The sequence below is a fragment of the Barbatula barbatula genome, assembly GCF_947034865.1.
Source record: "Barbatula barbatula genome assembly, chromosome: 8".
NCBI lineage: Eukaryota > Metazoa > Chordata > Actinopteri > Cypriniformes > Nemacheilidae > Barbatula > Barbatula barbatula.
The window spans coordinates 13,479,823-13,504,500 of record NC_136771.1 but is presented as its reverse complement, the minus strand read 5'-3'; the positions used below and the strand labels follow the sequence as shown (position 1 = coordinate 13,504,500).

The window sequence follows — 24,678 nt, the reverse complement described above, 5'->3', positions numbered from 1 at the left end:
AAAATTGAAACAATGCAAAAATATAACACAAAACATAGGCTGAACCAGATATTTTAAAAGAATTCAAAGGCAATGCTACCTATGATGAATAAGCTCCTTATCTGTTGTTGTATTGTAGGATGGTGACCAGCTTACTCCATGTTGAATCTCTTGAGACACAACGTCAAGTACTGTTCAAACGCAATGTCTTTTTTCCCTTGCACAGACATCCAGACTAAACAGAACAATTGCTAACATTAGCTCAGTTTTAATCCATGTCCAGGGAAAACACACGCACGCCTGCACACACACACACACAGATATCGAGGGGTGAGAACAAGAGGGGAGTAAGTGACATGAAATGGAGATATATATATATATATCAAATTAAAGCCCTTGATAAGCTCTTGGACCCGGAGCGTTTGGACCCGGGAAAAAGTATATGACCTTCCATATATGACGTCAGGCTTAACAAGCGGATACAGTTACGCCCTTTTGGCATCAACTGGCTCAGTATGTTAAAATTGAGGTATTTTGGCTTCAAATGAATAACTCCATTTTTCATAATTGAAATGAAAATGTATTGCTTACCTTACCACTTAAAAACCTAATTGTTGAGAAAAGCCAGTGGGTAGCAGATGATTGAAAATGGCAAAATCGCTGGAGCCAAAAGGCGCTTGTGACATTTCTTATTTAAGATGATTTAAGGTTTTCTTCTGAACAAATGTTTAAATACTGTTCAATATGTACGCTGTCATCCATGTGTTTAACATCTTTGTGTATTGATTTCAATCTTTATAATAAAGTCAGATCAAAGTATTTGTTCTGGCCCTCTTGCAAAGTTGATGAAATGTCACTTACACCCATCTGGTTCTCACTTCTCGAGGTATATATATGTATATAATTAATTGGAATGCACAATAAAAAACATGATTTATCTCATTTTGAAAAGAAACTCTTCAAATATAAACAATGCTGAGTCTTGGTAACCTAATGAATAAAGAAATGGAGATACTACTATGTGAGACTGGGACAAAGATCATTTGAAAGAGCTGCCCGTCATAGGATTTTCACTGTATTTTTAGCCAACACAAAGTTTAATATACAAAATATGCATTGTAAGTTTAAAATTAGGTCGAATTTTAACCGGTTCCCTTGTAAGAGATCTTTGAAAGCTAAAAATACGAATGTTCGTCCCTCACCACTAGCCCAAGGCTTAAAGGGAACCCGGGGTATAGAGATATGTATGTTTTAATACGTTGTAATAGCCTTCCACAACTAGCATTTGTCAGTAGGAACATCAAATATTTTAATTTCTTTAATTTTTTTTACATTTAAACCTAAGGAGGCCGTCATGTTCTCTTTCAGTGATGTTAAATGGTTAAACACGCAGCCAAACTAAACCGACACACTGATCAGTTCTTCAGTAAATATAAGGTGCTTTAGGATTTTATATATATATATATAAGTAATGCTAAATAATAAAGAAAATAAAGACGCGATTTGGTGTATTTTTTATACATTTTAATTGTTGGTCAGAAATGATACAAACATGCATATTAATAACCAAATTCATTGAGAATTTAATATATACACTATGCTTTTAGCCATCATAAATGCATTTTATCCAGATTTTGATCAGCAGCCTTTTGTCTTCTCTCTCTCGGTCATTAGCTGGCGGGGGCTAATATTGACGTGTTCTCTAATACTGAATATAAATAACCAAACCGCAGGCATCTTATTATTGTGTTTATCTGTATATTCTCATAATGTGGCGGATGCTGATGTATTAAATAGTCTTAACTGTCTTAAAGACAGTAGTTTAAAGCTATGATTTAATGCGTTTACATTGAACAGATGCTTACTGAATCACAACGCATTCTTCGTTTAAGGCAGGCATTTATGTTTGACGTCTCATCTTTTACTGTTATATATGGAAAACCTGTGTGCTTTGCTGGACGGAAAGAGAACGTGTTAAGGCTGGAACCATTTGATATCACAGATTTTGTCAAACAAAATGGCAGCCTCCAAGTAAATTTTCTTTTTCAAAGTTTATGAATACTGTGACAGTTACACTGTTTTACAAGTCAATGTCATTGTTAATATATTAAGCCATACATCTCTCTATACCCAAGGTGCCCTTTAAATACATACATTCCTGGGTCGCCTTCTCAAAAATATATATGAACAAATCTTTTTTGTTTTAAGCACAGTAATAATATGCTTGTATTAACACTACACTACATCTTCATTAAATTATAGTATGCATTTATCCCTAACCTACCGGTTTCATGCACTTCTCAGAGCTCAAACCTCTTCAAACCACAAACAAACGTATTACTAAGGACAAAATTTACTGGCTTCCACATACTAGTTACGTGGACGCCTGAAAAACATCCAGACAGGTCTAAGGGACCTTTAAAGCACAGAAGAACACATTTTCTTTGCACCAGATTGGTCCTCACGGGGTAAACCATCAACAGAGTTCAAACATTAGCCCGCATTACACAAATCCCCACAGAAACAGTCACCAAAGCAGCAGTGCTCTTTTTTCACCCAACCGTTCCGTTTCCGAATGCCCAGCTGTTAACATCACTGCAGTTCCTCTTAAATAGTCCATTTCTGTCATTATGCTTTATGCTTTACATTATGTAATATAATTTTCGCATATCAAGGTCATTTAAAATGTCTGGATCGTTTTTCTCCTGTCAGACAGAAGTACTGTTCTATTAAAAATACAGTATGAGACATCAAACTTGTTTTGCCAAAACACTAGCAGGTACTGAGAGTTTGTGAGTGTGTCTGTTTGTTTCTCATTTCATTAGTCTGTGTGAATCCTAATGTGAAAAGCATCAGTTCATTGCTGCTGTGCAATGTAAATGTCTGCAATATCAAATGAAAAACAAGAGTGAAAACTATTTTAAAATATGAAATGGGCTGCCTGCTGTTGCCAAGTAACAGCATTCTTGAGTTTGCTGCAGTTCCTGTCACATCACACTGAACCATGTGCTTAACCTTCTTTGTGCTTCATTCAGATTCTTACTGGATAGTCTTTGCAGGAGGTAGCTGAACTAGTCTGGCTGGATGAACTGGCTACCTGGTTGTGTTAAAAATAAGGATCTGTAAAAACCGTTCAAATGCAACATGTGGCAAAAACAGAATAAAATAAGCTGCGTGTTATGGCTCCATTAAACGTATTTTCATTCAACCCAAAAGGGAATGAATTATTTGTGTGCTTGTGTTAAAATAAGATCTAGTTCACAGCATGATGCATAATAAGAGTCTAATGTAAACTCAATTTTACCATCAGGATTGTTTGCCATCGCTGACTTCATTCTCTCTGTCATAACTTTATGCACATATTTAGTACAGAACAGGCTTCGAGTCCGAAGCCCATTAAAAATTCTTGATTCTCTTATATTTAGAAAAGGAGGAAACCATCAGTTAGAATCAAACTCCAATACTGTTCACATTAGCTATTTGTGCTTTGTACCTATTTGATACCCAAGATCTACTTCATACACCCACATCTTCTTTTTTCCAACAGTATAATTGTCGCCCTATCTTTATCCTCTCATGGATCTTTACCCTAGAAGAGGTCTAGCACCGTCTACTCTTCTTCTTCTTCATCATCATCTTCGTCGTGGCAGTGTGTTATCTCCTGTGGTGGATGAGCGAACAGGTGGGGTGGTTTGATTTCGCTGATGGAGCGTGTGAGCTGGGTTCTCTTGCAGTCAATGTCCTTGCAGTCCACACAGTGGCGGTTGCGTGTGGCCAGTGGAGATTCGGTGTCGGTTTCTACATGGGTGTGCTCCACTGTGGACTCGTGTGGCATCTAAAACAACAGGAAAAATCTTGTTAAACATGTTAAATGAAGTAAGCCTCCTTAATTTTAGGTGTCTTTAAGTACTGTGTAACAAAATAAGAAAAATACGTCACATAATGTCAATGAAAGTTGCTAATCTGTAACTTTGTTTGCGGGTTTGGATGTGGGTACTCACCAGCACATGGGCGGCTCTGAACAGGTAGCTGAATGGGTAGTAGAGCAGGTTGATGAACGAGGCAGCATATAGGTCAGCATAACGCATCACCTGAGAGGCAAACAGAGTCTGCCGAGAGCCACTGCGGAACAGACTGCCCATCATCCCATAGCACATGTCCATGTCATGAGTCACTTTCTAATGAGCCAAGGCACACAGAGAAAATTACAGAATAAATATCTAATACTTCACATGTCTTAACACAAGGACAGGTTTTCTTAAACTTGTACCCTTCAAAGGAACAGTCAGGATTATTTATTTATTATTCTGGCTTCTTATCTTTGTTGACTACAATAATTCAATTTAGAACCTGCCATTATATATATATTTATTGTAAACACGAGTAAACAAGATAGTCTCTCATAGAGGTCTGTTTGATCTAGTTCACAGCATGACGCATAATAAGAGTATGGCTTATCAATATGGGTTGTTTCTTTTTAAAATTCATGTACCCTCATAATCTTCAGTTAAAATCTAAAAATGCACTTCCGCCCAGAAATAACTATCCATCTCAAATGACGTAAATTAGACGGCTTGGCCGGAGCATCCGTTAACTCCTCCCCTTCAACTTTCCGTCAAAAACAGTGCAACAGCTGTTTTTAAGAATCCAATCATTTCATTATGAAAAACGCAAGCCACGGCCACTCATTTTCTCCTTTGAAATTCATTATCACTCGGAAATGTGTCAGAATACGGAAGCAAAACTATCGCAACTTCCGATTCATGGGGACTTTAATGGAAATGTTACGAATTTGAGTTTACGTACCTTCATTCTTCTCTGGATGGTACTTATATCTGGTCTCTCATTGCTGCTGCTGTCCAGATGCCTACAGAAGAGAAGAAATATTGCTAATTAAGTAACATGAGAACTGATGTGAGACTGTGATCAGACATGGTGAGAACAAAGAGTTGATCAATAATGTGCAAACAGGTAAGACTTGCACTCTGTTCACTTGAGAACATGAGAACTACCGCATAGTTGCGCGCAAGTACAAGGACAAAGAAAGGTTTACTTACTTGTAAAGCTCTGCCAAGAAAATGTCCAAGCCCTGAAGTTCCTCGAACAGAGCTGTTAATGACAAAGCAGATTTCCTGGTTAGAATTCCCTTTGAGCATTTCCCTGTTTTTAACTAGTTTGACTCATCATGTAAGCTTAAAGCTTATGTTGCAAAAAAACCTGGTGTCGAATCGATTACGAGAGCGGTTTCTCCAATTTTGTGCAGAGTTCCACGGCACCATACAGCTTGATGCCTATACTAATTGGTGGCAAATTAAGTAAATATTTGCTGTACACATGTACAGTGTGAAACAGGCCGTTGAGTGCGTATGCTCCTTTCACCAGGACGATACTCACAGCTTTTGTCTGTCCACACATGCAGCTCCTGAGCCAATTCGGGAATCACCAGGAACGTCCGCCAGCCCTGGCGCTTCTTGGACTTAAGGATATCTCCAAAAATATGATCCCCAATGTACACAATATCCTTCCCTTTTGCTCCGAGCAGGTCACACATAATGTCAGAGGAACCTTAGCAAAATGACAACAAATTATTTAGAAACCTGCATGCAGTGAGATAAACTAAACAGTAATTACAATAAATCCACAAATGAACATTCTGTCTTCATTTCCTCGCCCCAAGGTTGTTTCTAACCTGTATACATCAGATATTTGGAAGTCTATCATCGAGTCTATGATCTGCGCGATGTAGGGAAGCACGGAAGGAAGGAATCATGAAAGCAGAATTCTACTATTAAACATGCAAATAACAAATAAGTAACTACCTATCGGCAGTTAAAACAGTACGTTCTATCTATAGTATGAGTGGGAGTAGTATGAATACATACAAACCATACAACCAAGTACTAATCTATAGCGAAACGTCTGTAACAGTGACCTGGATGTTAGGCATGTTTGCATGTTATGCATGTGAATCCGTGTGTTTAGTGGATAAGTGTGTTTGTTTGTCAAAGAATTGCCAGCACCTCCAGAATATACAATGCCATGTTGCAGAGGTCCAGTGTATGTTCCTATCTTCAGCCGGCCAGTGGTCTGCAACACAAAAAGGAGGAATATTAGACAATCCAGACCGTCTGATATTTATTTATTGGCAGAGTCTTTTCCATTCATTTAATGATCAGGTATCACATGCAGTTTCTGCCAATGGCAAGATCACTCTTTCTTTCCCCTTGACGTGAATTTCCTGGAGAATTCCCCAATTAAAGGATTAGGATCGCTGTTACAAAACCGGGATCCAGATTATAAAAAAGACTTTCCGAAACAAGAGTGCTGGGGGAGCGTATCAAGCAGGGATGTGCACAGAGATTTAGAGGGGCAGGGGCCCAAGTGGAAAAAAGGTCACTTTGTTTTTATTTTTTCTAAACAAAATGTTAAATAAACTGAACAAAATTATAAATTCAACACTTTTGTTTTTGCCCCCATTTTTCATGAGCTGAACTCAAAGATCTTAGACTTTTTCTACATACACAAAAGGCCTTTTATCTGTCAAATTTTATACACAAATCTGTCTTAATCTGTGTTAGTGAGCACTTCTTTGCTGAGATGATCCATCCACCTCACAGGTGTGGCATATCTAGATGCTGATTAGACAGCATGGTTATTGCAGAGGTGTGCCTTAGGCTGGTCACAATAAAAGCACAATGCCATAGATGTCGCAAGTTTTGAGGGAGCGTGCAATTGGCATGCTGACTGCAGGAATGTCCACCAGAACTATTTTCCATGAATTGAATGTTCATTTCTAAACCGTCTCCAAAGGCGTTTCAGAGAATTTGGCAGTACATCCAACAGGCCTCACAACCGCAGACCATCAGTAACCACACCCGCCCAGGACCTCCACGATCATCTAAAACCAGCCACCCGGACTGCTGGTGTAACAATCGGTTTACATAACCAAAGAATTTCTGCACAAACTGTCAGAAACCTCAGGGAAGCTCATCTGACTCACACTAAACTGAAAAAGGCAGTTGGTGCTAATTTGTAATTTTACAAGTCAAAAACCTACAAAAATAATTTAAACACACTGCAAAAAATCATTGACAAAAAACAAAAATACAGCAGCTTAACTATTTATTATCGTTGTATGTAGTTATACAGGTTAGCACATTTGAATTACTTAACGCCTGATTTGCATATCAATGAGGCAATTCTGATGACGTTATTCATTTTACTGTTTTCAGCTGTTGTTTCTCCATGTTGTTGTTGCTCAATCTGTAATAAGTTGTCTCAATATGTTTAGTTCTATTTCAATGTATCAGCATCTGGTCAAACTGGATCTGAAATACCTCCCACAAATGTGTCAAACCTGTTCAGTCATTTCCTCTGTCAAGCTGTCTCATAAGTTCCAATGTGCTTAGTAGACTTAACAGTGCACAAACAATACTCACTGCTAACCTTATCTTCGTGCAAATGTTTTCAGCAAGTACCACACCTCCTGATTTTGAGATTCTGCTTTTGTTTCTCGCGATAGCAGATGACTCTGTATGATGCACTCACCGTATCCACCTGTCTCAGAACTGTGCCTTCTCCAAAAAACAAAGGCTTCCGAGCATCCACTAGGATCAGGTCGAAGTAGGACTGCCACGGACGGTGGGGAGTGCCGTGCTATGACATTAAATACATTCTCATTAACAGTGATATGTGACAGGATACTTAACAGAGAAGTTAAGAAAATGCCAATACCTTTGGTCCATGGGGGAAGTCAAACAAGTATGTCATAATTTTCTGTGGAACAAATTCAAACAAAAGCTTGGTTTATTAAAATAAAGACGGATTATTTACTTTTGTAAACCAACAGAACATATGCTTGCAATGTCTGAAAGTGTCACAGACGCAGTATCGGTTTTTGTATACTATGACAAAAGGGTCTTGTTTGAAACACTACATTAAGCTGCAACACAAATCGTGTCAAAAGCAGGCGAAATTTGTGTAATCTGAAAGAGCCTTAATAACAGGTGTGAATAGCAAATATCTGTATAACTTTCATCTGTTGTGGATAATTGTGTTCTTGCATCAGTAAACTCACTTCTGTGTATTTGTAGTCACTGTTGGTGGCCAAGAACACTTTAGCAACTTCATTCATGCGGCTCAGCAGCAACGGCAACTTCGCCTTTATATATAAAAAACAATACATACTGTAGAACATTTATCTTGCAATAACCAAATGGAAAACTGCAATACAATCACTTAAAAAAATTAAGAAAAGAGACAAACCTACATCTTTCACAACATACTTCTCCAGGTTTTCTACAGTTTTTTCCTTCAATGTTCCCTGAGGAAAAAATAAAACACCTCAGTTGTATTTGAGTTTAAAAACACTCAATAAAATGTGTCTTGACTTCTTAAAATAAGTCCCTTCAAACACGTCAATATGTATTAAAAAATACATGTTTGATAGTAACTGTTCCAGATAATGCTAGCAGTAATTCTTCATATGATGCTCACATGTGTGGGGAAGAGCATTATAAGCAGAAATACATCTAGACGGATATGTTAGGGTGCCCTTATCCAGTGGTTGAGAGATGAGGTAGTTCCAGCGGTGTTTGCTGGATAGCAGTAGTCTGCCGAAGTATTTTAAAGAGTGTAGGCGGGTACTTTGGCAGGTTAATCTGACTTCAGGGATAAAAAGAGAGAAACAAAGAACCATAAACGTCTTTTACCTTAAAGTGCACCCAGTCTACGGCGTCTCTGACATCTTGGAACATGCATTTGAAGGACATAAAGAGATCTCCATCCTTAAAGCCCGTCTCACAGCTAAAGGTTTAGGAAGAACAAAAGGACAGCAGAGTAAGAACACAAGCACTAACCCTGACACACTTTATCCACAGACAGACATGTTTAAATGGGACAGTCTTCCCTTGTTTGAGGTAGTCCGAGCCAAACAGGAAAGCTCTCTCCCCCTAAAAGGACCAACAGGTGTTTCAGAGGACATGCATCCATACCAATACAATCACAGACTATTACGTTTACAGTATCCAAATACCGTTTTGTGTTTTTGATCTAGAGCATGAGCAGAATTACCTCATGCTGTCCAAGTGTAAGTTATAACACTTTTAAATGTTTCTTTTTCCAAGCGCTCTGATTAGTCATTAGCAAGTAAGTGGATTATGTCATGCAAGAATACAGTCTGCCAATCTGCTTCTGTTGTCTCGCTTTATTGCATGTTGTACATGTTAACACTGATTAAAGATTTTCTTATCAAGTAGTAACGTGGTGAACTGACAGAGAGCGTCACATAGTCCTCACCCACAGTATGTGATACAGAGTATGAATCACTGATATACCTCTACTCAGTGTCCAAGGCAACAGAGTAATACATTTATTGACACAGGAACTCCTACCTGGAATATCTGTCACAGTTTGAGAAGAAGTCAACCAGGCAGGCTAAGAGGTACGTTTCTGTGAGAAAGCAGAGAAGCAGAATTATTGCCTCTCAACCGATCATCACACAAAAACAAGGATACACTTTTCTTGCTACATTTAGTTTTTAAAGAAAGTATATTGAAATGCATGCGGAATATTAATAGACCAAAATTTACTAGATGCAGTGACACACACGAACACTGTTCGACAGTTTAAAATCCCTAGCATGAAATATTTTTCATGATCTTGAAAACGTTTTGATCTTAAGGAATATCTCTTGCATGTTGTAAGTTGGTTATGTGAAGATAAATATTGTTTCAACATATGAATTTCTTCGCTCAGCAAAAAAAACATTTAAAAGAATTAAAAGGGAAGACTTGAAACAAAGAATAGAAGGGTGACTACTTTGAAGATGCAAAAATATGAACGTCTTCATTTATTAGTGTTTTTTTAGTATGCCGGACACAAAAGATGATATTTGGAAGAATGTTGGTAGTCAAAAAGCATTGGATCCCATTGCCTTCCACAAAATCGCAGACACATTTCTCAAAATAACTTAGTTTGTGTTACGCACAAAGAAAGAGGCATATACAGGTTTGGAACAACACGATAGTAAATAAATAATGACAGAATTTTATTTGTTCCCTTTAAAAAAAAATGTTTTCAATAGCTTTGATGAGTGAGTGACCCTAGACTCTTGAATGGTAGTGTCTTTATAAAATCACACGAATCCACAGTTCAGTTAAAGAAGTAGTTCACCTTCAAAATGACAATTCTCTCATCATTTACTCACCCTCTTGTCATTTCAAACCTCTATGACTTTGTTTCTTCCGCAGAACACAAAAAGAAGATATTTTGAAGAATGTTGTTACACTAGAAGTGATAGGGGGAAAGTCATACAGTTTTGAAATGACAAGAGGCCGTGTAAATGATGACAGAATTTTCATGTTGAAGGTGAACTACTCATAAATTATCATGAAAATGTATGTTGAAAGTGAACGATTCCTTTAAAGGTATAGTTCACCCAAAAATGTATCATTTACGCAACCCCAACTTGTTCCAAACCTGTGTACGTTTTGTTGTTCTGCTGAACTATCCCTTTACGGCCGTGTGTAAAAAGGAACAATTAACAGCATTTCCCAACTTTAAAAAAGTGCTGCTATCATCGCCTTAAAATAAAATTCAAGTTTGTGGCTTTTTAAAATGCTCTGCTGAAGGTGAAATCAAAAAGCTGAACTGGACGCGCTTTGCATTTTAGGAATTTTGACACACATAAATATATAAAATAAATCATGTAAACGTGTGTGTGAGTGGCAGCAAGTGACAGGGATATGGGACGTGACAAACTGCCTACCTGGAAGGTTAAAGAGTGTGTTAAGGATGTAGAAGCGTTCTGTGTCATCACGCTGGATAAACTTGTTGGGGTAGAGCTCTCGGATGTCAGGTCTGGCAGGGAGCACAGGAACATTATGAGCACATGCTCCACAGATATCAGCAGAGATCAGTAACTAAGTCCATGCAGTCATAGTAGGCTTGAGAGAGCAAGATTACTCACCCACGCCGAAAGTTAAAGCCGTGGACACAGACCAGAATGTTTCCGTAAGCATCCACCTTCAGAAGGTTTCCATACATGGTGTCAAACACCAGACCTCTGTAAGACAGGATAAGGGGTTACATTATTTTAATTATACTACACTTTTGACAATAAACAATGTTTTGCTAGTCTCAGTACTTATAGCTGCCTTAAGGGCAATGGTCTACCAAAGAGAGTGTATCACCTAGTAGGGAAAGTGGGGTCATAAACGAATCCAAGCAGCTCCTGTGGGTAGCCAATACAGACCAGTCGCTCCACAGTCAGATCGAAGCCCAGTGATTCGTATTCAGGTGATTTGTATACTACAGAAAGAGATATCTTCACTGAGGCATATTGAAAATTACAAACGAAATTAACAAATGATACAGTTCCTATATAAACATTGACCCGTTTAATATCCTGTATAGTGCAATACAATCTAATGCAGTTTTGAACATATCGCTGCCCAAGAGTATAGAATACAAAGATGATAAACTCAATAGAATGTTCCATTCCAACACTCGTGCCCAGTAGGAGCCCTGCGTTTACGCCATTTTGGGGTGAAAGTGACTCGGCAGTCCACTAGGTTGTTACTGTCACGATGGCAATATCAGCTGCTTTTTTTTAAACAATAAAGCTGAAATCACCTGAATGATGACAATATATGATGATGAAACCTTTGCTATCAAGATACCATGCGAGTTATCAAGAATTAACATAAAAAACACTTTATTAATACCAATAAATTAAGGACATGCATCAGAAAATGTTGAACAATAAATGGGTAGTTGAAAATTAAAAAAAAAACTAAAAAAAACTGTTAATATTACATTATTTTACATTGTTAACATTTATGATTATACTATAAAACAGTATGAGAGAGAATATTCTTCATTGTTTTTTCCGATTTTTTTACTGTCACACCATAGGACAAATATGCTTATTAATATGTAAAATATCCACATTTTTATGGAAATAGCAAATGGTTCACAATGGTATTTTAATGGAAACCATTAGAATTTGAATTCCTATTGTTTTTTCAGCAATAATACATCCTTGCTAAAAAAAATAGAAACCCAATAGAAACCCTCACACAAATTCATGGTTACCATTTTGAACCATTAGCTTTTTCCATTAAAAACCATTACAAAATTACTTTTTTTGGTGTGTCTTTGGTATTATTCCAAAACAATTTAACATTACTTCCATTAAATAAATACTCTTTGTCGCTGCTGTCATTCTGAAATCTCCACATTTCGTGATTTACATTTTTTGTAATAAATCATTATGTTTTCCACTGGGTTTTGTAAAAATCTAACCACTAAAAAGTATTAAAAAGTGCTTGAACAATGACAAAACAGTATTTAATCATTCAATTTCCTGAAAATCTGCAAAATTGGACATTTAAACATTGGAATTAAAACATTATAGTTTCAAAACAGGTGTCCCACACTTGCTTCGCCCTGTCTAAAATAGAAATGCAAGTTATACTCCTATATTTTTTTGAATGTCATATGACCGAAAAATAAAACTCATGCATGTCGCTGCATTCCATAGTTTGGTCAAATCTGACCTCCAAATTCATATCAGGTGAAGATGTGTGACAAACAGAAGATCAATATGCCACAGGGTGACCTTTTTTAAGTTGAATGAAACACTGAAAACAATAGTATCGAATTTGTACAATACTGCTTCAAAATCAGTAAAGGCATGTCAGAATCTTTGTTGTGTGGATAAAAGAATTTCAGCTCGTAACCTCATATTTATTATTCTGTTCAGGTTGTATATGTCAAGCACAGTCAATTTGCATGTAAATGCACTTTTATGGGTGAGTAGACATGCCGTCTCCGTAATTTCAAAAGACACTGCTTACTCTGTAGAAACATTAAGGCACCCAAAGTATCAGTAATTTACAGAGACATGAAAACCAATTCTGTCTTCGGTTGTTTTTGCCAATAGAAAAACACATTCACCTTTAACATTTCATCAGCTCATCCAATAACCATGTGATTTTTGACACCAAATACATTTAGGCATAAAGGTCCTTAAAGACTGGAATAACTGTAAACAACCACCAAAATAAAGGTTCAAGATATTTGGTCCTCCATTTCCAGTAAATACAGACCAAAAATAAAACATAAAACCATGTCCACGGTGCAGAATGTATATTTTAAGATACTCTCTAGAACAGCACCTGTGATACGTTCCCACCGTGTCATTTCAGAAGGCAAGTAAAGGGTACCAGGACATTCGCATTACAAAGGCTTAGCAGGGCCCTATATGTCCTCTGATGTAATCCAGTGTGAAACTGGACTCGCTCGCCTTCATAGATTTAAACCCAATTAGAACCCAAGCCTGTGCAGAGGGATTTAGGTGGCATGTCAACAACAAAAGGTATTCTGCAAGACTCTAAACCCTGTATCTGTTGTTCCATGTTAATTCCAAACTGAAGGGGAAATTAAAATAAGACAGACACGTACAGAACGACAACAGCTCGTGCAAAGCTAGAGGTGACTGAAGTATATAAAGACACATTTCGGCGGTTGTTAGGGGTTGTTTTGAAAGAGATGGGAATGTGTTATGCTTGTTGTTAATGGAATGCTAGGTCAAAGGGTGGAAACCTGGAGATATCTCTATAGAAACATAGGAGTGCCTCAGGCAGAACTCCTGGGGACCCTCTGAATAGAGTCTGAGATGTGTTTGACCAACACACACTCTATGGTGTTTTGTAGGAATGCTTGTCTACAACAGGCTCGTGTTTGCTTGGGTAACCCATTTCATGAGCAAATAACCCCTGGGTAGTGAGAGAGATGGAGCAAGGACCTAAGGACTTGGTAACGTGCAAAGTTAACAGCAGAATGCCAATGTGTGTCATACATAGACTGTACACACAAAGGCAAGCAAACTCCAACAGATTCACTAACTCAAGCCAGATTTCTTCACTCAAATAGGGCAGTTGTATATAAACCTAACCCCTTTTCTCTCACTTTCTCTCCTCTTCACTTTTGTTCCATGAAGCTACAGCGAAATCTATTTTGAGCCTCTTTTTTCCCACTCAGTCACTCTTCCCATCATCACTCTTTGGTTAACTGCATATACCAGTGCTGACCTTGGACAATGTTGGCTCTGCGCTAGCATACTACTGCTAGGCTGAAAAAACAATGCTGTTGACACTGACATACTGTACATCCTTATATGTGGCTTATATATGTGAAGTAAAGGTTTAAGAGGGTCAAAGGTACAGTATTTGTCATATAAAATCAGCATCATATGATATCTGTTGCTGATACTTCATGCATTTAAAATAACTGTTTTATATCATTTTTGTATACATTTTTTACCTGTCTGTACTGCTTTTGTGCTCAAATGTATTCTGTAAAGCTGCCTGGTTACAATGCAAATTGTGAAAAGCGCTCTATAAATAACCTGAGTGAATGAAAATGTATGTTTCCTAACTGAATAACAAGAATACGTTTATTTTCTATAGAGCCTTTCCACAAGCTCAAGGTCGCTTTACAATGAGCAAATTCAAGGAAAATAAATGTTCAAACAAACAAACAGGACAAGATACAAGATTATTTATAATTCAAACAAGTATGTTTTCAATTGTGTTTTGAAGATGGATAAAGAAGAAGAGTTACGAAGCAATATGGGTAAAGAATTCCATAACCTGGGGGCATTAACATTAAATAAACTTCCACCTGCAGTGGACAGTCTTAACTTGTGAATGCCAAATCTGATGATCTTAGAGATCGAGTTGAATGGGTGAATTAGGTCTTTGATATAACCATGTGCAAGACAGTGCCTTTAATGTCAACAGGAGAATCCTAAACTGAATGTGTGTGTAAACAGGTAGTCAGTGAAGACTGTGTAGAAGTAGAGTAATGTGAGCACTGCACCTGGTCGAAGTACGTACCCTATCAGCAGCACTGTGGACATACTGCAAACTTTTAATATGTTTCCCTGGCAAACCAATAAACAGACCATTTCAATAATCTAGCCGTCATGTAACTAGAGCAAGCACTAGGGAAGTTATCCTAAATAGGCGGTCCAGACGTTTGTTTTGTTCCATCAGGACCGCTAGACATAGCCTAATAAACCATTTAAAACTTTTGACTATTTTGGTTATTTAAATTGAGCCGTGCGCCTTCACAACGGAGAATCACATCACACATAAATAATAAACATTTATGTAATTAATTTTTTCTAATATTATTTTGTCTAATATCTTTTTTTAGCGCCAAACGCGCTTCATTGTAACCCTTTCTGCTCCGCACGAAATGCAGCAAATATTAAAGCATTTGTATCCGTCATTCTGTTTACTGTTTGCTATATGTCTCCAACCTTTCAACCAGATTTGTGATATTTTATTGATTAGCATGTAAACATTTGTGACCCTGTGAAAACCCAGTCTAACATCTCATAATCGAATTGGTTACTATAACAATCATCAAAGATAAATTTCAAGCAATTTCACAACGATTTTGGTATTATTCAGTCAATATTGAAGATATTGTTATAGTTTCACAGAATATTCTATAGGATGAGTTTATGAAGGACCTTTGCTGTGTTTTCACAAGCAGGTTCATATTTTGTAATGAACAACGTAGTTCTGCTAGTTCTGGTATGAAGGTGAAAATGTCATGGAAAGACTAATTTAGGTAGTAACTCAGTTTTCCGTTTATGATTTGAATTGTTATATAGCATTTTAATTGTTACATTAAATTTGCTGTTTGCATGTTGTCAGTAGTTTTTATTTATTTACAAATATTAATTATCAAACTTCTATTAAGAGGGCATTCCCCTAAAGCCACAGAGCCTATACATACAATACATATATCAAAATATGAAATAAATGGCCTGATAAAAGGTCATATCTTTTATACAGTATATCTAATTGGGATTGATAAAATATTGATTTATTTTCAAAATACATCTTGTCCAGACCTCCGTTTGGAAGAAAATGTAAAGACCGGACCACTTAAATTTAACTTAAATTGAATACCCCTGCACTAGGGTTTCTGTATCAGCCAGATTAAGAGAAGAGCGAAGACGTGCAATATTGCGCAGATGATAATATAACTTTTAACCATTGCATCAATATGAGATCTGACTGAAAGAGATGTGTCAATCAGGACACCTATTTTTCAAACAGAGGTTGAAGGTTTAAGAAGAGCCCCATCAAATGTCAAAATATAAATGCTCTATTGTATGTGATGCAGCGGATCGAATCAGCGTTATTTCAGTTTTACTGCTATTTAATTTGAGGACATTTAGCGACATCCAGTGTTTGACTTCAGAGATATCTTCAGAGTAAGTGTAGCAGGCAAAGTTGATCGTTCAGAGGCAGTGGTTATTCTAATCTGGATATCATCGGCATAGAGTTGAAAACGTAGACCATATTTAAGAATTATGTCACCTAGTGGCTGTATATAGATAATGAAAAGTAATGGATCGAGAACAGATCCCTGTGGAACACCTTAAGTGAGTGAAAAAGTGACAGGCCTATAGCCTAGAGATGTGATTTGAACCAAGACAGAACAGTGCCCTTGATACCAAGTTCTGATAAACGAGCAATGTGAATGTGATGACAAACAGTATCCAATGCTGAACTTAAGTTCAGAATCCATAAATAGTAGAATAACATTCATTATACAACAAAAGTGCTGTTTCTGTGTTATGGACGAAAGCCAGACTGGAAAGGTTCAAAGAAATCATGTGCACATATAGGGCTGGGCGGTATGACGGAATATTCCATTTAAGTTTAACTTTAGACAAGCCGTGGCAAAACTTGCTTTGAAATGCACGATGATGCTTGCCGCTTGAGCACTTTGACGAATGTCAAATGGCGCCTTCAGCCAAATAATGCCGAAAATCTGCGACAAACCAAACATTTTGCAAGTTGCCGTAAATTTTGTGAGGTTTGTTCCTGCAGGGACTGAAGCAGTGGGACTGAGCAGAACAAACACTGAGAATATCATAATATATAGTCAGAGAGAGTTTAAATCTTTTCCATCCTTGTGTACACAATGTCCTATATTTCCCATTTGCTCTACACTGTCAAAGACTGTAAGTCAGCTTTAGGCCACTCAAGGCCATGAAGATTCCTCATGCACAAGCAAACACACTGCTGGATACAAGGGTGTAACTTTTGTTTGAGAAGTGTTGGGCACACAAATTGGGGGGGAAATGTTTAGGCACTATGGTGATATAAAATTCATGAAGAAATGGATTTCTGCATAAAGTGAGCAAAGTTGCACTTTAAAGTAATTTTATACTGCTACGGGAAAATGATGTGTATTTTCGTTGTTAAATCATTCTACATATTTATTTAATACTGGTAGTACAATTCGATAGGGTATTGCGCTCTAAATTAATCCTAAATGTTTCTTTTATGCAGGTAGGATAATCTGACAGGGTATTTATGCAGTTAATTTATTTCATGTGTTTATTTTAAGATGGTAGGACTATCTGACAGGGTATTTTGCATTGTAAAATCATCCTACCTGTTTCTTTTGTCATTGTGGTCTAGATTATATTGAGTTTTGTGGTAGGGGAATCTGACAGGGTAGGACAATTCGACAGAACACCGGATGACTTTCTAAAATGCTTAACAAGGTTTAACGTACCTAAACAATGACCAAGGAAGCCCACATTTCTGTCAAGCCTTGTCATAAACACTTACTGCTGATAAAAGAGTCTGATCAAGAAAACAGCTTATAGCCTACTGAAAGAACGACTATGCAAAACCAAATTTCTTTGAAACCTTAATTGTAATAAACACTAGATAAAAGAACAAGCACTTATTCCAGATATAACAATAGTCTTACGTTAAACTTGTTTATTTTAAAGAAACCACATAAAGTGGCTCAAGGCAGCGATAAACTCAGTAGGCAACATAAAACGTTTCTGTTATCATGTTTGTGTTTGATATCAGTTATAAACAAAATGTATTTAATTTGTTTTTCTGTGGTTGTTGTTTTGGTACGTTAAGCTGTTTCCTTATAATGGACTTTGGAAAAGAAACGCTTAGTGCGAGATTTTTTACTTTATCTGTTCATTCTTTTAACAGAAGATAGTGTTTATTACAAGTAAGGTTTGACAGAAATTTGGGATTTCCTGGTTGTTGTTCAGTTCATTAAATATAAGTACTTTGAGTTTTTTTAAAGTGAATTCCTTTGGAGAAAATCAATTGCTGTTGTCGACATGATTGAAAACAACCTTTCAAGTGAGCCATTTTTAGAGGGTGCATGCGACGCCCGCATCCACACAGGCAGACTGCTCAGTCCTACTTCGGCTTGGCTTGCAGTTATAAATCATAAACTAATTTGAAAGTGGGAAGGACACGAACAGGATTTTGAAAAGTGGAGGAGACATGTCCCCCCTTGTCCCCAGTGGAAATTACGCCCCTGGCTGGACAGAAAATTACACCACGCAAGCAAGCATGCATGCATGGTCAGCAGAGGGTATGGAGTCTGGTTGGATTTCATAGCTCAGGTTACCTTTAGCTAGAAAACAAATATTATATAAGATAAACATACTCATCCACCCTCTCCACTAAAGTACCCTTCATTCATAAAGATTGCCCTGACAGCATTTGGCCTTTGGTTGACTTTGGACTTCACAAAGCATATACTTTACAGTATGTTGTGTCTTCATTTTGCTAATTGATTTCCATATAATTCAGATTTCATTACAGGGGAAATTAAAATATTATAAAAGTTGGAACAGTGTGAAAGAATCTATAAAAAAACACCTAAATACTAATTGTGATGCATTCATTTAAACCCTTGCCAACGAGTATTTGCTTATTTTCTTGTTGTTGGTTCGGTTTGGATATTTGAACCCTTGCAACCTGATCCGGGGGCAAGAAAGAAATATAGGTTTCATACTTGTAAACATTTGCACATGGTTATGGCAGGCTGTAAAGAGGATGATGTCAACAGTGATCACATAATTCTGCTTAAGCCACATTAGCTCCTGGCAATGATACATGCAATCCACCTCTTCAGCGTCATCCATTTTGAACTGTCAAAGAACTGACCTGCTTTCTCAGGGCTCACGGCCCAGATTTAGTAAGAATCTTATCCGCCACCAGCAATAACAAAAACAATCACAGGGATTTTAAAAACCCAGTGCACTGCATCCATCTTAAACTGTTGCACCATAAGAACTAAACCTTCTCGAATTTCGGGTGTTTGGCTGACCCACATTTCATAAATAAATTAAGCTGTAATTTGATGTTAATGGTCTTACTCAGAAGGACTAAATTCCTTTCTAGCTTTAAGATCACATAAAACAGAGCACGTAGTGTATTGAAAGACATTATCTTGGTTTTTCTCATTCCAGACCAGACGAGAGTTTACAAATATTCTGCGCAAAAGTGTTGCTGCCTTCTTTCTGCCACTTGTTATGTTTGTCCCTTTGTGACCCAACCATGGGTTGAAATAACTACTGTATACTAATAAATATTTTTAAGTGACACCCATACATAGGAACACTGAGGTTGAACCACTATGTTTCTGGTACTGCAGACAGAGAAAGGGTGCTTGACTGGAAACAAAGTTCCAGGAAGTATTAAATAAGCTGATGAAAAAACGTTAAACCTTATAAAGTAATACGCAGGGGGCATCTTACCTGCTAAAGTGTAATCCATATCAAAGCCAAAGCATTTGATCTTTTCCATGGCCAAACTTCGGTTCACAAACACTCTGGAAAAGAAGGTGAAAGAGTTAGAAGTCTGTTGATACCAAACAATAATTTTTGGAATGTTCCAAATCGTATTTAAATAATGTTAAACGGGCTGGCTTCTCATGCTTGACATGGTCAACTTGTCAAAAAACCTAGTGACGTAGTATTTTATGTGCTCGATTACACACCTCCATTGTTCGTATAGGTTGCGTAAAGTTGTTTTTGAATGTAAAAATCTGCATTTAGGTGAGTGAAGGTACAGTGAAGGAACAGTGAATATAACGCTGGATTTGGAGATCGTTTAAAACGGACAGATGGAGCAGTCCAAGTGTAAAAGATACCCTTAACTGCCCTTAAGTAGTTGGTTAAAGCCCCTTTACAGACTCAAATCTTTTGGGGTATGATGTTTTACACATCTGCATTTGGAAATTTTCTGCCATTCTTCTCCTCAGATCCTCTCAGACTCTGTCAGGTTGGATGGAGGTCATCAGTAGACAGACATTTTCAGGTTTATACAGAGATGTTGGGTTCAATCCCCAGGCACTGGCTGGACCATTCAAGGACATAGACAGAGTTGTCCATAAGTCTTGCATTAACTCCACTTGCAGTGTAGAAACATCAACAAGCAAAACTAATGCTTCTGAGCTCAAATTGAAGTGTCCCAGAGATGGGTATGAATACTTATGCAATGTACTTATTTAAGTTATTCAATTTTAATAAATTTGAAAAGTTGCACAAATCTGTTTATTTGATTTGTCATTATTGTGCATGGAGTGTAGTGTAATGTTTTATATTTTTTTATTTAAGGTAGTTAAAGATAAGTTAGATAAGACAGCAACATAAAAAATGTTTTGCAAGGCACTGTAATTATTGCATTTATTAATGATTTCATCGACAGGTCAACTCGAATTGTATCACATAACAGGGGTGAAATCTGAGGTCGTTCAACCCCTATTGCATACTTCATATCTTTGAAGAGTCTTCAGTGTGATCACATTTATAAAAGACAGATAAAGCTGTATGATTACTGCCGAAAACAATCGAGCTCCTGGGGTCGTGGAGTGGGTGGAACTAAAGCACTAGCACACAATACACAATCGCAGCTGAACTTCTGTAACTTGAACGAATCACATTGATGGGTACATTTTTTGCCCTCTCGCTTGTTGACATGTGGCCGTGCTTTTCCTAGAGAATTGTCCAAAATAAGGGACTAAGAAAACGTGTTACGTACCGGTAATTTATGTTTGAATAAACTTTCCTATATGAAACATGAGGGAGTGCATCGAGCACAGAAATACTATGTCATACGTCCAGCCTGTTTTTTGAAAAGTTGACCATGTTAAGCCAGAACGTTTAACAGTGTAAAGAAGTCAGAATGCATGAAATAGCATTTCACACCTTTAAGATTTTATTATACGCTGTATTAAGATTTTAAATAATAAATAAATAAAAACTGCAACAGCTGAACCAGTGTTTAAATCTTGCAAAGATATAAAAATATCCCAACCATATTATATAATAAAATTCTAAACTTTCACATAGCGCCTGAATATATTCTAATGATCTAATATATTTTTTAGCTAAATATTACTACTGTATAAAAACATTAGGAATTTATCATCAGTACTTAAAAGTTTAAACAAAAGTTGCTTCTTTACATCCAAAAGAATAAAAAAGAGAGGGAACATTTTAAACAAAATAACTTCTGGTGAAACTACTTTAATCGATCCTACCTTGTCGTTGCACAACATTGGACTACATCCCATGATTCCCTTTGCCAGGTTTGAAACACACGCTGCATTCTGAGAGACGATGTCATTGCTATTGCTGAATTGTCAAGCCTATTTCCCAATCCATACTGTTACCCCCCGAGCTTGAACAATACCCCCCTCTCTATGCTTTCTTGCCATTGAATTTCTGACTTGTTGCAAAAATGATTGTGCCCAGTTCTATAGTATTCTCTGTTGTTGTGCCCGTTGTTGAGCTGGGGGTTGTTTGCTTCCCTTGAAAGACATCTAGAACAATCAAGTAGACGGTAGGAAGAACCAGGCAGGCACTCAGGTAACAGAGAGCGAATCACTATTTGGCAACGGCAGGGTAAACAGATTACCCTTGTATCTCAAATAGAGCCTCACTGTGGCTCTGTTCTTTATTAAGCTACACCGCAACGAGGAACACACATGTTGTTGCATTAATATACGGTACTTCAGACACATAATCTTGTTTCTATTTTGTATATTCTGCAGCTTAAGAAGATTAGAGGGCTGAATGCCGAAAAAAAAAGCTTCACAGAGTTGGCAAAAGGGTGGGACAGATAAGACCTCTGACTTTGGACCTCAGCTAGACTGTACAGACAGTGGAATTCTTGCCATAAAGCTCACATTTACATTGTCTTATCTTATCTAGGTAATGGAGACAGAGAGTGAGGTTGTGGCTTCACTATGGTGAAATGTTAGGTCAAAGTTCATATAAAAGAGATACAGGAGTAAACTATGCCCTCTTACAGATATGACATTTGGTGGAATAATGAAAATCATGTATGATCGAAAAAAACGTACATGTGTGAAGGAGAACATCTTTTTGAAAAGGTGATTGCATAATAGAATTGCAAAGCAGTTCTAAGCACGTCCTCTATTTTTTTAGGGTTAACCATTGTACAAGCTTCTATGTTCAAAGTCACGTGTTCTGTTGTGCCCATTCCCAGAATGCAGTCTTAACCACAGCTGCAGGGTTTGGTCTATAATTAGGTAGCTCAAAATCCCAATTTTTAGAAGTCGCTGTCTAAACATTCTTAATGAAAATGCAAAAATATGGAGTATGTGCTTAGGTTAAGCACTGTATAAAAATAGCTATGACCTCTGAGACTGTCTTTTAGAGGTTTTACACCTTTTAATGGAACAGAACAATAGACAGGAAAGCGCTGGGCAGAGCAAGTTCGGCAAAGGACTCTCAAAGCGGCAATCAAACTCTGGTCGACTCGGGTGAGCTCTATACTGAATGTCAGTGCGCAAACAGGGCTGTCTTAAAATGAGTGGACTGCAAACAACATGATACTCTAAAGTAAATGTGCAAGTATATATTCAAAATACAATCAGACCTGCAACACTGTCCTAGAAAGACACACTGACAGATCCATGTAGTACATATCTTTGAAAGCTTAGCACTCCAACAAAGTCATAGTCAGACTATTTTTATGATTTACCTATGGTAGGCCTCTCTTCTGTATTTCTTCATAGCCAGCCCATCCATGTTTGCCGGGAGGTCTGCATAGTCCTGAAGTCGATCACTCCATGATGTTGTCATAATTCGTTTTAAATCGGAGTCTGTAAAAGGAATAGAAGTTGCATTATGAAGTGTATTCAATGTATATTAATGTATATTATAAAATAGAATGTTCACAAGTTTTGCCAAAATGACCTTTCACTGATTTCCTTTCAGTTATTTACAAAATGAATCCCATTAAAGAAGAATGTGCTTTGTATTGTTTAGATCTGATGATTTTACATTTACATCAACCACAGAACACAACTTCTTCCCTGTTGTGTTTCAACGCTGAAATTAATTGCATCAGAAAAAATCAGGAAAAACATGATTAAGAACTGACTGATGTCATTATCCACGTGATTTAAGAAAAGGATACTTTGAAATGCTAAACAAGTCAGGCTCTCAAATGGCACAGTCATTTTAGCGCATAAACCAGAAACATGACCACCATATATTTTCTACCCTGTAAATCACAAAGAAAGTTTCCTAACCACTGATGTAAGAGAAATGACACACAACATAGAAGCTTGAGTCAGCACACAGGGGCCTATGGCCTTCATAGAGGCTGACTTGCATAAACAAGCAGGGGACCTAAGGGGCAAATAATGCAACATTTCCCACCAGCCTTCTATTTTATGATTGTAACGCAGCATGATTATGAGAAAAGAACTTCAGGAGATGACATCACTTTGCTCTTCTGTGATAGGCTAAACAGCCTGGGATATTTTGGCCTCACTCTCTCTCTCTCTCTCTCTCTCTCTCTTTTTCGTAAATATTTAGACACAGCCCTCGGGACAGACAAGAGAAAACAGGGCTTCTTCCAAATAAGTAGGTTACTCTTCATCTGAAAAAAAAGAGATTTAGTCCGAGAAAGCAGCCAATGGCTGTGGTGCTGGATGGTCTGCACTGAAGTGTTTGGGGAAAAGTAGGCAGAGGATGTCCAGGTGGACGTGGGAGAAGTTGAGGGTTGGTGGGTTATTGGACTTTAGCAATCGATGACTTTATTCGCAAGAGCGTGCAAATAATAAAGAACCAGATATTTGCATGTTATATCTAGTCAAACTTCCGGCCTACAGCATTAACGATGTCACACAAAACTACAAATACAGGATCGTTTTGCTTAAATGTTCGTTTTACACATATTCACGAAAAGTTAAGCAGCTGAAAAACAAATATTTCCCCCGAGGACGGTGGTCCATAAGCTAAAACAGAGCTTGTCAATCAGGCACGTTCATTCCGATTCAGATAGCCCAGTGTGTGTTTTAAGGTTAATGTAATAGCATTGCGAGTGTTTGATAGCTACCTTGTTTATCTGAGCTCTGTACAAAAATGTTTTTTCGGTCTGTAAAATCAGACCCCCCCCCCCCGACATCATTGTGCGTTCCGTGCAGAACATCAATCGACATTTTCATACGCCCGGCATCATACGCCAGGCAAAAGATAGAAAACATCTACAAAGGGACATTCACACGCGCCTTCCATACAAACCACTGACACCATCAACAGCTGTAAATTGAACTCGATCGTTCTCTCACTCACCTTTCGTCAAAGCCCAAAAACTCAGCGCTAAACCGCGTACGTTTTGCGAAATATCACTAAGAGAGAATCGGTGCTCAGTGGCTAAGATAGTCAGGTAAAACTGCGCGTCTCACAATTAACGTCTCCGAAAAGCTCGTCTTTTCCTAACCGAGCTGTAAGCAGTTGTTGAGGGGCAGGACAAGGCGGCGCTTGCGCTGATGGCTAGTGGCTACATCTAC

General features: G+C 37.6%; 1 protein-coding gene across 5 annotated transcripts; it reads right to left on the bottom strand.

Annotated features, from left to right (window-relative positions):
- Positions 1 to 1,496: 1,496 nt before the first annotated feature.
- On the bottom strand, positions 1,497 to 24,678 carry nt5c2b (5'-nucleotidase, cytosolic IIb). Of its 5 annotated transcripts, XM_079463338.1 has the most exons (19): positions 24,461 to 24,678; positions 22,860 to 22,980; positions 19,604 to 19,677; positions 11,172 to 11,289; positions 10,949 to 11,044; positions 10,748 to 10,839; positions 9,372 to 9,429; positions 8,691 to 8,784; positions 8,249 to 8,302; positions 8,057 to 8,140; positions 7,714 to 7,755; positions 7,528 to 7,635; positions 6,000 to 6,066; positions 5,374 to 5,544; positions 5,037 to 5,088; positions 4,786 to 4,846; positions 3,981 to 4,157; positions 3,568 to 3,814; positions 1,497 to 3,076 (listed from the first exon to the last, which is right to left on the bottom strand). In XM_079463338.1, exons 2-18 carry the CDS (start codon positions 22,958 to 22,960, stop codon positions 3,590 to 3,592), a joined length of 1,674 nt encoding a protein of 557 aa, XP_079319464.1. In that variant the 5' UTR covers positions 22,961 to 22,980; positions 24,461 to 24,678; the 3' UTR covers positions 1,497 to 3,076; positions 3,568 to 3,589. The 5 variants fall into 5 exon arrangements, with proteins under 5 accessions (XP_079319464.1, XP_079319463.1, XP_079319465.1 ...); XM_079463337.1 differs by having other exon boundaries at positions 1,497 to 3,814; XM_079463339.1 differs by lacking the exons at positions 22,860 to 22,980; positions 24,461 to 24,678 and adding an exon at positions 21,391 to 21,873 and having other exon boundaries at positions 1,497 to 3,814.